The sequence below is a fragment of the Lagopus leucura genome, unplaced genomic scaffold (assembly GCF_019238085.1).
Source record: "Lagopus leucura isolate 7727_CA_CO unplaced genomic scaffold, USGS_WTPT01 34995-0_obj-0_obj, whole genome shotgun sequence".
In the NCBI taxonomy this organism is placed as follows: Eukaryota; Metazoa; Chordata; class Aves; order Galliformes; family Phasianidae; genus Lagopus; species Lagopus leucura.
The window spans coordinates 18,303-33,390 of record NW_024966962.1 but is presented as its reverse complement, the minus strand read 5'-3'; the positions used below and the strand labels follow the sequence as shown (position 1 = coordinate 33,390).

The 15,088-nt window shown below is 51.8% G+C and overlaps 1 protein-coding gene and 1 pseudogene across 1 annotated transcript; one reads left to right on the top strand and one right to left on the bottom strand.

Annotated features, from left to right (window-relative positions):
- Positions 1-525: 525 nt before the first annotated feature.
- On the bottom strand, positions 526-7,032 carry LOC122192891. Its single transcript, XM_042893573.1, has 7 exons — positions 6,124-7,032; positions 4,456-4,533; positions 4,077-4,133; positions 3,078-3,146; positions 2,682-2,780; positions 1,482-1,629; positions 526-1,299 (listed from the first exon to the last, which is right to left on the bottom strand). Exons 1-7 carry the CDS (start codon positions 6,203-6,205, stop codon positions 687-689), a joined length of 1,146 nt encoding a protein of 381 aa, XP_042749507.1. The 5' UTR covers positions 6,206-7,032; the 3' UTR covers positions 526-686.
- Positions 7,033-11,956: 4,924 nt separating this feature from the next.
- LOC122192893 lies at positions 11,957-13,239 on the top strand (annotated as a pseudogene).
- The last annotated feature ends 1,849 nt before the right edge of the window (positions 13,240-15,088 follow it).

The window sequence follows — 15,088 nt, the reverse complement described above, 5'->3', positions numbered from 1 at the left end:
GACGCAGGCAGGGGCGAGGTACAGAAGGAGAACCTTCACGTACTGGTCCTCCACCTTTTGTCCAAGTGCACCGAGCACTGGGAGGCCTGGCTGAAGGGGAGAACGTGGGGCGTGGGAGTTGCACCGCCACAGCTGATACAGGCACTCCTGGGGCTAAGGACTGCCCCAGAAACCAGCACTCAGACTCCAAATGAGCCCAACGCTGAGTTTTACCAAGCAGAGAAGGAAGAAGCACGAAGTTTAAGCCTTGCACATGGACAAACTTCTGTGCCAGAAGTTCTCAGTTCTTTTCACAGTGGAGGGGGGCAGCCAGAGGCAGGGAGTGGATGCATGGCACCTTGACTCTGATCAGCAAGGAAAGAAGGAGAAACAGAATGCAAACACGGCCAACTTCTACCAGTTCAAATCTGCTTCAAGACTCTTGCAAAATCTCAGCTAGAAAAAGTGTCACCTCAACAAAAAAGAAAAAGAACAGTGCTGCTTGTTAGTTTTTAAAACTATTTTTTAATATACGATAAAACCACGCAGTCGCACTGTCAGTCATCTCAGATCTTCCCAGGAGGAGCTCATCCACATCCTGCTCACGCTTCACTCGAACATCAAGTGGAGCGGGGGGTCGTCTTGCAGATGGAGTGAGGCAAGAATTGCGACAGGATGTTGCTGCATTATGGACTCTTTGCATCGACTTAATCATCCGTTTCCAGCAGATCACAGAGCTCGGGAGGCATCGTTGTGTCCAGCTCATCATCTGAAACCTCTGTCACCAGACTGGAAGGGACCAGCCCTCTCGTGCCATCCGTCAGCTCTCCCAGAAACCAGCCGTCCTCATCCACATCTCCAAAGACATAAACGTGCTGCCCAGCAGTCAGAGGAAGCTCGCTTTCTGGGTCCTCATTGGGACCCTCAGAAGGATTGTAGCTATGGCGAGCTAAGAATCTTCGAACTATTGGTGATACTCGTCCCAGGGAACAGAGGGTGAAGGGCAAATGCTCTGCTGCTGATCCTCTGCTCTCACTTTCAGGGCCGTCCTCTGACAGGAAGCAGCACTCACCACTGTTCCCATGGACCTCTTTCATGGCTTGGAGTTCACACTCCAGGTCTTCCAGACGAGTCTGAACACCTCTGGCCTCTGGGATGGCAGAACGGAACGGACTGGAACTATTGCTGAGGTTCTTGTTGGCTTGGGCAAGGATCTCTCTCGTTGCCTCTCCACTCTCCACTTCATCTCCAGCTGGAACTCCCTCCCAGCTGGTGTCAGGATGAGCTCGCTCTGCTGCTCTCTCTCCCCTCTTGCACACACTGAAAATGAGTTTCAGAAAGCACTACTCACTGACAAGAAATAAGGGCAAGCTTGGAAGACCTTGTGAATAAATCGTGATAGCGTACTGCCAGCAGCTGATTCGGCTGCCCAGGATCCCAGCACCACAAGTGCTTCATTGCCACATGCAGCAATGAAATGGTTGGGGAAAAAGACAACTCACAGGCATGTGTTCCACGTCCGCGACGCAGCGACGCAGGCCAGCACCAGCACAGACAGCAGCACAGCTGAGAGCAGCACCATTACTGCCACGTGGCGCTGCCGCACAGATCTGCCAACAGCAGCCTTTGTGCTTTTCCCTGCATTCAGCCCTGGAAGAAACGACAACGTCCCACCTTACTTTCACCTCATTGCCCTCGGGCCGCTTCGTTCCCAAAAGGACAAAGCTCACAGCCCTCTGGGAACTGGGAGCGGTGAGAGGTGAGCAGCATCATACAGGCCTTCTCTGGCACACGGCTGGAACAACTCTGCACACCCCGCTGAGCTCAGCCATTTTCAGAGAGCCGCTCCTGGCCTTTTTACAACACGTGCTCTGCGCTCACACGCTCGGGTTCGGCTGCTGACCTGATGTGCGAGAGCAGGCAGGAAGCGCTTGCTGGCACCCAGTGACTCTGGTGACACTGGACAGAAATTTCCTGGCATGCCAGTGGTTTGCGCTGCCTGTGTTCGTCCCTTTAGAAAGACATAGGACAGTCGGATGAGATGTGTTCTCACATCGCACATCTGAGCTGACCCAACCCCGAGCTCAGGCCAAGTCTGCTGGCCTCCGCCCCCCAAATCCACCTGCGACCTCCTCTGCTGCCACGGGCATTTGGGCACTCCCACGAATTGCAGGGTGCCTACCCTCTCACACCTCCTGAGGAATCAACTCCCAAGCAAGGCCCTCACACGCTGTGCTGTGAGCATCACCAACCATCACATTCCACCATCACAGCCAGGCACCTTGCAGGCTGAAATTCAAGCTCCAATAGGAACACCTCCAGAATCGACATCTGCACACGGTTTCCAGCATTAGCAAAGGCAGCCATCCCTCCTCGGGATGCTCATCCTGCCTTGAACTAGCCCAGCTGCAGGGAGGGCTTTGTATTAACAGAATCGCCGCACTTCACATTTGCTGCCATCTGGGTCTCCACAAAGCAGCTCTGACAAGTAATGGTCGTGCTGGGGGAGCAGCTGCCCCTGGGTCTCAGCTGGATGCAGAAGTGGCAGCAGACCATCTCTGGTGCTCCCCAGTGCCTGCAAGGCATCGTGTGGAACAGCACTGCAGCACGGCTCTGAGCAATGCCCTCCTGCTGTGCAGGCTGCACACGGACATCAGGCCTCAGCTTCCCGAGTCTCAGTGAACAGACTGAAGTATACCCACCAGGAGCTGCCACTTCCATTTCCTTCAGCAGCTCTCTCGGATGGTAAGACCCCTGGGAGGACTTTCCTCTGTTGGATTCATCCTTTCCCCGTTCCAGACCTGCACGGAACACATGAAGTTAAATGCCATGAGCACGAGGTTTTGAAGACCATTGCTGAGTCAGCGCCATCGGTAAAACAAACCACCACCCCTGGGCATCCACCTGGGCTCCAGCGCAGGAACGAACCAGCAACTGAGTAAAGCCCTCCCTGGGGGCACTTCTGCAAGCCATGAAAGCCATTCAGTCATGCATAACAGCATCGCTGAACAGTGGAGCGTACGGGGGAAGCAGTGCCATGAAGTGGCACCGAAGCGGGCAGTGAGAGCTCTCCAAGGAATTACAGAGCCGTGACTTACCCATGCCATCTGCCCGGGTTTCGGTCTCAGAGCTCAGAGGGGAAGCTGGATCACCTCCTCCACTCACACCTGCAAACAAACGCAGCACAGAGCAACTCTAACTAAACATCCTCCCAATCGGAACGACGTGGGATGCAATTAAAGCAGGGGATTCCTTCGTGACACTCCTCTCTCCCTTCCACACAGGAGCACCTCGGAAGCAGTTCCCAGGTACGCGCAGGGGCACCGCGATCCTACAGAACTTACACCGCGTGGGGCTGCCCAGAGGAACGCCCTCCTGGAGCTCAGCCCTCAGCTCGACTGCGTGGTGCCCGCTGGCTCTGCACAAGGCACCGGGAGCAGCTCAGGGCTGGAGCGGCCAGCAACGACGGCTTTGCGAGGCAGCGCGCTGCACTCTGCACACAGCCTGACCCGAACCTTCCCTCCTCTTCCACAGAGGAAGCAGGAAGTCACACGGAAAGAAAATTAAAGCCTGAGTGAAAACTAACAGCTCTCAGGGACTCAGCTGTGGGATCGCCCCGCATCTCAGGGACCGGATTGAAGCTGGGCTTTGGTCAGCCACTGCCTGGAGACATGGCTGGAATCCAGGACAGCTGAGAGACGTTCCCATGGCATGTGCCCACCTCTCTTCCTTACTGACCTGAGGTGATGGAAGGGGCTCAATTAATGGCATGGGGCACAAGTTCCAAAGCTGCAGAGAGGCCCGGTGACCTGACGGCTGGTATTCCACAGCTTTCAAAACACTTTCCCCAGGCCACGGGAAACAATTCTCAGAGACCTCACAGCACAGCATTCAGCTCCTTCCAATTGTCTCACTGGGAGACCTCTGAGATACAGAGGCAAAGCCAACACGACGCCGAGAGCACAGAGCACCCAGGAAACAACAACACCCCATGCTTCCTGTGGAGAAGAACCCACTGGCCGGTGAAAAGCAGAACCCTTGCTGAACTATCAGCCACACATGAACAAATATCAAGGAAACGAAGCCTGGTGACTTACCTCCAGCATTCCCCTCAGGCTCATGGACAGGATTCCATTCTGATTCGCCAGCAGGGCCTGCAGGCACAAGTGTGATCAGACACAGGTGAGGAGAGCTTCCACTGCATGTGGGGGCCTCCTTTGTAACCCTGGGAGACCTGTAAGGTCTGGCCGTGGGTCAGGGAATGGCACAGCCCAAATATGAAGCTCTGGGCTCTCTCAGCTGAAGAGGGGCAGCGGTGACCTTCCCACCGAAATATGGCAGCTCTCCCAGCAAAGAAACACTCAAGGCTCATCTGTGCAAGCCCTTCAAGGCACAGACAGACTTGGAAGACCTTGCACCCAAATAAACTACGAGGGCATGAGTGTTTCTGCCTTCAAGGAAACAGACACAACTTACCTCTGGGTTGTCCCTCAGGCACAGGCGTGAAATCTGGATCCAGGAGGTCATCCAGAAAGAGAGCACCGAGCTCATCATCTACAATCAAGAACAGACAAGAGAAGGTCCCACTGCACGGCGTGATCTCCTACCCCAGCAGTAACTGGATGTGGGCTGTGGGACGGGCTGGGAGAAGGACTCGGGTCCCGATTTCCAAAGTTGCAGAGCGGCCAGGATGAGCTGCAGGCTGGCACCTGGCAGGGCACACAAGACTCCCTCCAGGCCACGTGCCGCATCCCTCATGGACCGCACGGAAGAAGATGCAGCCCCTCGGGGCTTTCTTACTGGGAGGGCTCTGATGCACACAAAGGAAGGCTGCACTGAAGCCCTGGAGGAAAGCACATCTGTCTCCTCCTCTGGGCTGTGGGCCGGGGCTCTGTGTTGGAAACTGGGAGTCATCTATGGGGAGTACCACAAGCCTGGGGCAGAAAACGCTCACGCATCTCCAGCACACATCTTCTGAGCTTTCCCCAGGATGCCTCCCTCCCAGGATGAAGGCTGTGCTCCAGCCAGCAAGCAGCAGAGCCACGGCCCGGCCCGGCGGCACGGCTGGAGCCAGGCCTGGGGAGCAGCGCTGCCATGGGCTCCTGCCCGGCTCCTGCGGTGCAGCCCGTCACCCCCTGCCCAAAGCCCCCAGCCCCTGCCCTGGAAGGCAGCCCAGGGAAGAGTGGCACAGGGCCATGGGGACACAGCCCGACTTCTCGCCCCAGTGCTGCTCAGGTTTGGTCCCGCCTCTGCCCACCCACCTGCTCGCCACGGAGCAGCGCAGGTCTCCATGAAGCACACGGCCATCAGGAGGAAGAGGAAGACAAGGCGGGCAGGGGCCATGGCCCCCCACACTCGCACCATGCTTCCACCACCACCGCCACAGCCACAGTGAGTCGCACAGAGCGAAGCCTGCGGCACGGCGTCACAGTCAGGCATTGTGAGCTCAGCACAGCAGAGGGGCACCGCGACCTCACAGCTCTGGGATGCCGGGCGGAGGCGGAGGCTGCTCCGCTTGTGATGCACTGTGATTGTGGTGCACCAGGGACGCTGCTTACATCACAGGAACGCAGAACAGCGGAATGAGTTGGGCTGCAAGGGACAGAACTTAGAAGCTCAACCCCGATGCCCTGGGCAGGAATGCCACCCACTGGGGCATGCTGCCCAGCCTGGCCTTGAACAGCTCCAGGGATGGAGCAACCAGAGCTTCGCTCGGCAAACTTTTACAGTGACACCACGAGGGCGTTATTTCCAGTTCGGTGCCCCCGTGACACCGCGGGCCATTGAGAAAGAGATGCCGTACGGAAATGGGGTCTGGATCAAGGATGCTATTGCACAAGTTGTCCATGCACGTGCAATGGGTAAAGCCTCTCCAGCATGGGGAACGATGGCTGAAATATAAACACAGGGAGGCTGACCTTCCCACAAACCCACCAAGTCAAGCGCCGTGTGCTCTCCTTTTTGTTGGTAGATCTGCAGTTTCATCAGTTTTCCTCCAGTTTTCCAGGACCTTTGCTAAGGACATCCCCTTCCTACACCAGATCTATTTCCCGTTTTTAGCGTGCTTCCAAGCCTGAATTTAGGAGTGGAAACTGAAGGCTCGCTGGTTAGCACCTCCCATCCCCACAGTCCCAGTGAACTCACCCACTGCTGGCAGCCGGACGCTTTGGGGCAGGGCTCTGATGGCCAGCACCTGCAGGCTCCCACCCGGGGCTCCAGAAACCATTGCAGCAGTGGCACTCCTGTCACCTTGTGCTGAAGGAATCGTGCCGCTGCCCCTCCAACATTCTCGGTTCAAGCTGTGACTTCTGCTTTCAGTGGATCAGTCTGTCCTTCACCCTCATTTATTTGCAGTTCTTGAGACTTACAGCTCAAGGTGAGCATCTCTGAAGAAGAACCTTGTTACTCTCAATCCCACAGTTTTTACGAGTTGCCACAACCCCATCCTTACACAGTCCCAACACAAATTGGCCTTTTTAACCATTCCAGTTTTCTGTGCCTGGTGTCTCTCCCTCTTCATTCCCCCTCTCATCCGGTTATTTCCATGGATTAGATAAAGACATTTTGATCACAAAAGAGTGGCAGCTGGCCATGTCCACTGTGCCGTGGCCATTATTAATTGCCTTCAATCAAGCAGAGCTTTCAAACAGTACCTTAGAGAACAAAAGCAGCAACTCGGCATATTAGCGGGAAAGAAATCAAGCTTGACTTCCCCTTATAAAACAAGTCCAGAACACTACATTAGAAAATACCCAGGCTCCTAAATCAACGGACCTGGGTGATTCAGAAAACAAAGCTTCAAGGTTGGATCTCAAAGCTCCACCTGAGACAAACCCCTTTGAAATCCAACCTATGATACCATAAAAATACAACACCAGGACGAAAACCATTATTAAGAGACTGGGTGATGGCAACACACCGCGTTACTGGGCCTGACAAGGTTGCTACACCATTGCATACGGGTTTACAATCCTCCACAGAGGACACAATAAGACAAAAATAAAGATTAAAAGGAAAAACAATAATAAAATACAAAAAATACAAAAAAAAGAACAAACAAAAAAATCCAAAGCAAACACAAAAAAAGAGAAATAGGAAAAAGAAGTAAAGGCAGCAATATACAAGGGCAACAAACATTGGAGAGAAAAGCAAAAGAGCAATAAAGAAAACGAAACCAAGTGAACAAAGGAAAGCAAACCAATGTGACCCAATGAAGAAAGAGACAATAAACAGAAACAAAAAGAACCGAAATCAACCAGCAGAACAGCGAAGAAATAGGATTCAGTTTGATGGCAAAGCAAAGGTGACGAGAGACTGCGGTGCAGCCAAAAGCTCAGCATCCGTGCTGGCAGGAGGAAAGGGCAGCTGCTGGGTGTGCTGCACCTCCAGCAGAGATGCACTTCGTCAGCCGGCGCCCGTGGAGGAGTCTGCAGCCGTAATGAGGACAAACATCTCTCTGGAGGAAGGGAAAGCGCTCGTCGTCGTGCCGAGGAGGAGCTCAGGGCAGCTACTGGGCATGGACGCTGCAGCCAGCAGAGGAAAAGCCTCGAGTCCGTCTTGAGGAAAGAGGCAAGGACACCCAGGAGGCGTGCAGCCGGCTGTGCCGTCGAGGAAGTGTGTGTTTCCTGATAGATGAAAAACTGAATATGAGCCAGCAGTGTGCTCTTGTGGCTCAGAGGGCAAATGGGATCCTGGGCTCCATCAAAAGAGGGGTGGCCAGCAGGGACAGGGAGGTGATTGTCCCCCTCTGCTCTGCTCTTGTGAGGCCCCATCTGTAGCACTGCGTCCAAGTGTGGAGCCTGCAGTTCAAAAAGGACAGGGAGCTGTTGGAGAGGGTCCAGAGGAGGGACACTAGGATGATCAGGGGACTGGAGCAGCTCCCCTATGAGGACAGGCTGAGGGAGCTGGGCTTGTTCAGCCTGGAGAAGAGAAGGCTGCGGGGTGACCTCATTGCAGCCTTTCAGTACCTACAGGGAGCCTACAAACAGGAGGGGAATCAACTCTTTGAAAGGGTTGATATGTGTAGGACGAGGGGAAATGGTTTTAAGTTGAGGGAGGGGAGATTTAGGTCGGACATCAGGGGGAAATTCTTTACCCAGAGAGTGGTGAGGTGCTGGAACAGAGAGGCTGTGGATGCCCCATCCTTGGAGGTGTTCAAGGCCAGGTTGGATGGGGCCCTGGGCAGCCTGGTTTAGCATTAAATGTGGAGGTACCCCAGGATGCCATTGGCCCTCTTGGCCACAAGGGCACACTGCTGGCTCATGGCAACCTGTCGTCCACCAGGACACCCAGGTTTTGCTTCCAACTTCTTGCTGGCTTGGTCGGCATTGTGCGAATGGCTTTGCATCCTTTCTTCTTCATTATCAGGTCCCATTGGAGGAGCCAGAGGAGGATGGCGTGCCGCTTCCCGGAGACGCAGAAATGCTGTCCAGGCATCCGTGCTCCAGCGCTTGAGAAGATGTGGAGGAAGATGGCGTACCATAAACCAGATAAGCACAGTCCTCAGCCAGCCCACAATGATCCAGCATGTGGGAGGGGCTGTCGGAGCATGGGGTGCCCCAAGTACCATGATCGTTAGCCAGCCCTCCATGATGCAGCAAATGGAAGGAGCTGGAGGAGGATGGGGTAATGCTACCCCGAGAAACAGACACATTGTGCGGGCAGCCATGTTAAAGTACAAGGCAGGAGCCATGTTCGAGTACAGAAGACGAGCTGTGTCCAAGTACAAGAGATCAGCTGTAGGAGGATGGGGAGACAATAGTCACACAAATACACATCTTAGCCAGCCCTCCATGATCCAGAACAAGGGAGGAGCTGTGGGAGGATCAGGAGACATTGATCAGATAACCAGCATGCTCAGCCAGCTATCCATAACGCAGCACACGGGAGGAGCATTAGGAGGATTGGGAGACACTAGCCAGATTTCCACACTCGTTAGCCAGTTCTCCATGATGCAGCTCACAGAAGGAGCTGTAGGAGGATCGGGAGACACAACACAAAGAAATACAAAGCATGGCCAGGCACCCATGATGCAGCACACGGAAGGAGCTGTAGAAGGTCGGGGTGCTGCTACCCCGAGAAACACTCAGACAAACACAGATCTTAGCCAGCCAACTATGATCCAGGATAAGGGAGGAGCTGTGGGAGGATGGGGTGCTGCTACCCCGAGAAACACACACATTATGTGGCCAGCCATGTTAAAGTACAAGAGAGGAGCTGTCAGCGGTTTACAGGCTGGTTCGGCCCGGTTCCGTGACCAGCAGGGCGGAGGGATCTGCGGATCTACGCCTCCGGGAAAGGGGAAACGGGACCCCCAAATACTTGAAAACAACAGCAATAATCTGAGCTGGAACAAATGATTTACTAAATATAGTATTAGAAAAATACAATGAGAGAGAGAGTCTGTCTGGATGGTAGACAGACCTCACCACAAGCTGAGGTGAGAAGTGCAGTCCAGTGGAGTGACTGAAGAAAAGCAGATGGTGAAGCACAGGCGAAGAAGAACTCAGGTGACCTTGGACAGAGTTCTATCTCCTTGCTGACCGCAAAGCCTCCTGGGGAAATGTAGTTCTTCTCCGTCGGACGAACATTTGGCAGAAGTCAAACCCCCCCCAGTGCATTACATGATGTTATGGTGTGGAATACTGATGACCAAAAATCATAACACCATGACAGGAACCGTGTTTGAGAACAAGAGAAGAGCTGTAGGAGGATGGGGAGATGCTACTCCATCACATACAAATCCTAGCCAGCTACCTGTGCTCCAGCACACGGGAGGAGCTGTAGGAGGATGGGGAGATGCTACACCGACAGATACAAAGCTTAGCCAGCCACCTGTGATGCTGCACATGGGAAGAGCTGTAGAAGAATGCGGTGCTGGTACCCCAAGGAAGAGAAATCCTATCCGCCCAGCCGTGTCCCTGTGTAAGGGAGGGGCTGTAGGGGGATCTAAAGCTTCTAACCAGACAGACACAAATTTTAGCCAGCCACCCATGGTTCTGCACAAGGGTGGAGCAGTAGGAGGATTGGGAGATTCTACTCCGACAAACCTTAGCCAGCCGTCTGTGCTCCAGAACATGAAAGGAACTGGAGCCGGATGGGGGGGCACTTCTCTGACAAATATTAACCTTAGCCAGCCATCTGTGATCCAGCACACGGAAGGAGCTGAAAAAGGATTGAGTGATGGCTACCCAGATAGACACAAATCCTAGCCAGCCCCAGCACATGGGAGGTGATGGAGGAGGACGTGTTGTTCGTGCCCAGAGAAACACAAACCTTCTCCAGCCAGCCGTGCTGCAGCGCAAAGGAGGATCTGCAGGAGGACGGGGTGCTCCCGCAGCCGTTGTGCAGCCTCCTGTGCTCACAAAGAGCTCCTCGGGTGGCAGCTGCAATGGAGGAGGACTCTCTGGTGCCTCTGGGGTTGGAGCAGCAGGCAAGAAAGGCGCAGCGTCCTTGCAGAAAGCGAGCTCTGCGTTAAGCAGTGCAAACCCGGCTGATGAGCACAGAGATGGACAGCAGAGACTTGCGTAAGTGACGACCCTGTCCCCTGGGAAGCGCTCGCAATGAGCTGCTTAAGTGCTTACTGGCTTCCTGTGGATAATGGAGAGGATGCGTTCTGGGGGATGGAAGGTGGGACGTGGTGGGGACCATAGGAAGCACGGGGGTTTTGTTTCTCTTCCAGACCTGTTGTGATTTACTTGCGATAAAACGCTTTGTTGGACAACTGTGTGTCCAGCAGAGCGACTGCTGTGTCTTTCAAGATAGCTGTAGCATTCTTCAGCTGTTCCCTCTGAGCAGCGTCCTATGGAATTCATTGGCGCGGCTTTGGCTATTTGAGTTTGACTTTGCTTTTTGCCCTTTGGCTTCTGACTGTGTAATTTCTTCTTTTGCTGTCATGTTGTGTTTCCTAGTGACTGGGTAGCAGAAGACATGGCAACCTGGGAATCTTCTGGACAGTGGATGTTTTCGTGTTACTGTCCTGAGAAGGGCAAGCCTAATGTTTCAGGTCAGTCCCATTTTTAGGAGTGCTGCTACTGTTCAGGCTGCATTTCTATCCTTGTCCACACTGCTGTGCCTCAATGGAAGCACTGCAAGGTGAGGACGTGCCTTGTGATGCAACAGGTAGGGGCACTGGATTACGGTATTTCCTTGGTGTGTTTGCACCCCTGAAGTTGCACCAGGAGTCCTTTCTGTGTCTCCAAGTAGAGCTGACTGGTCCCAGGCAGTGTAGCAAGGGCAGTTTCTTCTGTAACTCTAGAGGGCAATTTTGTATTTGTGTTGTATTCCCTTTGGAGCATGCTGATTGTTTGCCTCCCTGCAGGCTTTCCAGAGATCTCCCCTGAGGAGCTGTGCCTGGGGTATGACACCTGCAGTGCCAAGGAGGGCACAGGACTCTACGTAAGTATTTGGAACAACTGAGCTTTCTGTGACGCGTTCAGGGTAGCAGTGGTTCCTGTGCTTCAGGTGGCCGCTCTTGACTCAGCAAATGCCCAACTCGAGGGGAACGTAAGAACGCCCTCATACCTTCACTGTTCTGTGCAGGGAGTAGAAAACAGCAGGAGCTGCTGGCCTGAAGGCTTTGCCATCACTGAGCAACCTGATGTGGCCATAGGTGTCCCTGTTCACTGCAGGGGAGTTGGGTCAGATGGCTTTAAAGGTCCCTCCTGACTCAAACAGGTCTATGATTCTCCCTGCCTCTTCCTGATAACTGTGTGGCACAGGCCTCACCAATGATGCAGGTACAAAACGTATTATCCAAAGCAGGAGTTTCTGCTCATGAAGTGGGGCAAGACCTGAATTGTCCAGTCTGAAATTTCCTTGCAGTAGCTCAGATCACTCTTGTTCCCCCTTTTAAAGAAGGAAAAAAAAGAAGAAAAAAAAAAGACCCAAATAAGAAAAAACCAAAAGCCATGCTTAACAAAAGCATGTTTGTGTTTTCCCACGTTTAGATACACGCTGTCCATCAGTATGTGCAACAATGGAGAACCAGGCTGCAGGAGCTGAAGGCTTTAAATGCCTGGAGAACAGCATCGATGGTAAGAGTTAAGGAAAGGTAAAATACTTCTGTTCCTGATGTTGCTTTTCTCTTAAATCTGGAGTGAAGGTTTTTCTTAGGATTCCCATTTTAGGCACAGCTCAGGGTTCAGACTTCAGCACAGATGATTGTTCTGTGCTCAGAGAGCAGACTGAGCCAAAGCAGCGATACAGATAGAGTCATGGAACAAACTAGAGCAAGGGAGAGAAGAATGAGAGCTCCAGAGGTTCTGGTGATGGCAATTACTTTTTGCCAACAGATTCCTGCTCCTAGGGTGTTTGCAGACAGCAGCCTGAGAGCATTTTGTTTAAAGCTGCCATTGCTTGTGGCCAGCGTTTGGTTCAGTTTCTCAGTTACGTTCAGTTGGTCGGTACACGTGGGTTTTCGCTTTAAGCGTGGATTGAAAGATGCTTGCCTGTGTTGGAATGTAGTTTTCATGGATGTATTTGGAACTTTTTCAGCTACTTTGGAGAGAGAAAGCGGTCACTCCACCATTATCTTCTCTTGGACTGGGAGGACAGCAAGCACCAAGCCCTGGGTTCCCAAGTAAGTTTCTGCATAAGGAACCAGCGATTAAACAGGTGCTGATAAGCGTTCTTCTGCAGCACTGAAACGCAGCAGTGTTTCAGTATGGCAGGTGCACCCATCCTGAGCCTTCCCATCCATTTCCTCACTGCAGGCTCTCCTGCCAACAGCAGCGGTGCTGCCGCTTTGTCCTTGCACGCAAATCCCAGCGTCTCATCTGGAAGCGCTCCAGCTGTGGGGAGCTCTGCTGCTGCCTCCAGTCCTCCTGCCCTCGGGGTGACGTCCTCCCACAGCTGTCCCCATTCCGTTGGGACTGGGGATTCTGCAGCTCCATCCGCAGCCTCACTTCATGCTCCTGGAACGGCCGCTGGCCGTGGACTTCTGGGCTTCCGGGCCCTGCGAGCCCTGCTGCGGCAAATCCTTCCAGCACCGCTCCGCTTGCTGTTGCTGCTCCCAAGGCAGCTACAGAACCTTCTCATCCGGGTGCAAGCAGTGCTTTGGCCGCACCGACTGCCGGTGCCTCTGCACACAGCGCCGCGTCCGCGCCTCTGCATCCACACGGCATCAGAGCAGGCAGCTCTGCACACCGAGGAGGGAACGAACGGCCGGAGAGCTGGAGCAGTTCAGAGCCAAGTTCACGCTAGGAAAGGTCCCTGAGACCACCACCTGCAGAGCTTTTATATGATAAGGATTTAAGTTAATTCTGAAGTTATATGCCTTAATTAAATATAAATGTATTATATTATTTATTTACATATGCCTTAATTAAATATAAATAATTATATTATATTATATTATTTACATAATATATAAATAAAAGTTATTCTGTGACTCTTCCAATAAACAATGTTGTGATGGAGCAGTGAGCTGGAATGCTTTTCTGTGTCTTAAGTTCTCATTTAATCTCTTTAGTCTTCTGTAAATCAATGATGATGCAGGTGTTATAATTAAGAAGCATACAAGAGAGTTTGGCTAAGCAGGTCATTACACCACAAAGAAGAGATGAAGGGCTTACCCTTATCCTGGGCTCACTGGAAAACTCCAAAGGAGGGATCTCCAGAAAGAGATTGTTCCCTGCTGGCAGTCAGCTCTTCAATAGGATACCTGGGACTAACAGGATTACTGAAACAATGCCTAAGTAATGCTGCACTTCCATGAACAGAGTGCAATCTGCCTCTGCTGACTTAGAACAGAAGAACACTGTTCTACGTCAGTTCTCCCCCATTTTTGAAAGAAATATTTTACCTTTAAAAGGCCTCATACTCCAGTGCTGTACCTGTCCTTGGCTCCATGCTCAGCTTTCGGACACAGCTGACCACTCTTCTTTGCACTGCTCTCCCAGATCATACAGTCTGCAGTTTGGGTGCCATGAGTTGTACCTATGGTGGGATTCAGCCATCATTACACATCTCTAAGCTGAAGGCTCTTTCTTGGCCTCTGTCACTGTTCAGTGTCTGAGAGAGCTTCCAGCTGGCAGTTTCACATGTGCCTACACAAAGCTTTGAAAATCACTGCGTTTAGCTGAGTGTCTGACTGATGGAATGAGAGAATATTAAAGTCCAGGCAAGCATCAGACCCAAAGCACAAAAAGGCTCTTTCCAAACCAAGGAGCATCTGGAAGTCAAAACAGCTGATCTCTGAGTAATGCTGTGAACTCTGGGTGCAGCATTTCACAGATAGGACAACAAAATAACAAGACTTGCTACGATTTCTCTTTGTTCTGTACACTTGTCATCTTTGCCTGACTTTGAAAAATTGATGTGGTGAGAGGGATATTATTATTTGAAACTGAAATCAATCAGTGGTTAATAAACTATATCTTTTAGACTGCATCCTTTGGATTTTGCATACTACGGGAAGAAAAAACAGAACAGTTTCTGTGGGCAAAAGTCCACGCAAGAAGGACTTCTTACCATTTGCTTCAGCTCTTCTGCAGCACGTGGTGATTCTGTCCCTTTCACTGTGAAGAATTTTGTTTCCTGCAACCAAAATAAGAATCAATGGTTGCCAGCACCTAACAGAAATTTATTTGTTCTGTGGCACCGATGGATCACAACAAGGACATGTAGTAAGATTCTATGCAGCAATTAAGATGAGCTCTGGGAATGAAGTGTTTGGCAATTACAATATTACAAATACAAAAAAAAAATCAGGCTGATTACGAAACTGTAAGTAACAGAACCCAAAACTCCTGAGCAGGGAATTGTACCCTGTTCTCTGCACTACCCCTCCTAGTTTAAATGAGAGCCCTACCAGAAAATTTACTCAAAGCTCCTGCAACAACTAATGACTGCCATACATTCTACCAATTAACGGGGCTTGACACTAAATTCATCACAGAGAAATTGTGCTGAATAGGGGCTGTCACCACAAACTTGCAATTACTAAAATCAATAAAAGATTCCTATCAGAAAGATATTATTAACATTTTACCACTCCACTTTTAAGTAACTCATCACTCATAAAGTGAATGAACGCTGAACTGCTGCTGACAAATGACATGCTTTCATATTCTGCATCTCAGTGAAATGTCCTCAGCTTTGATCACGG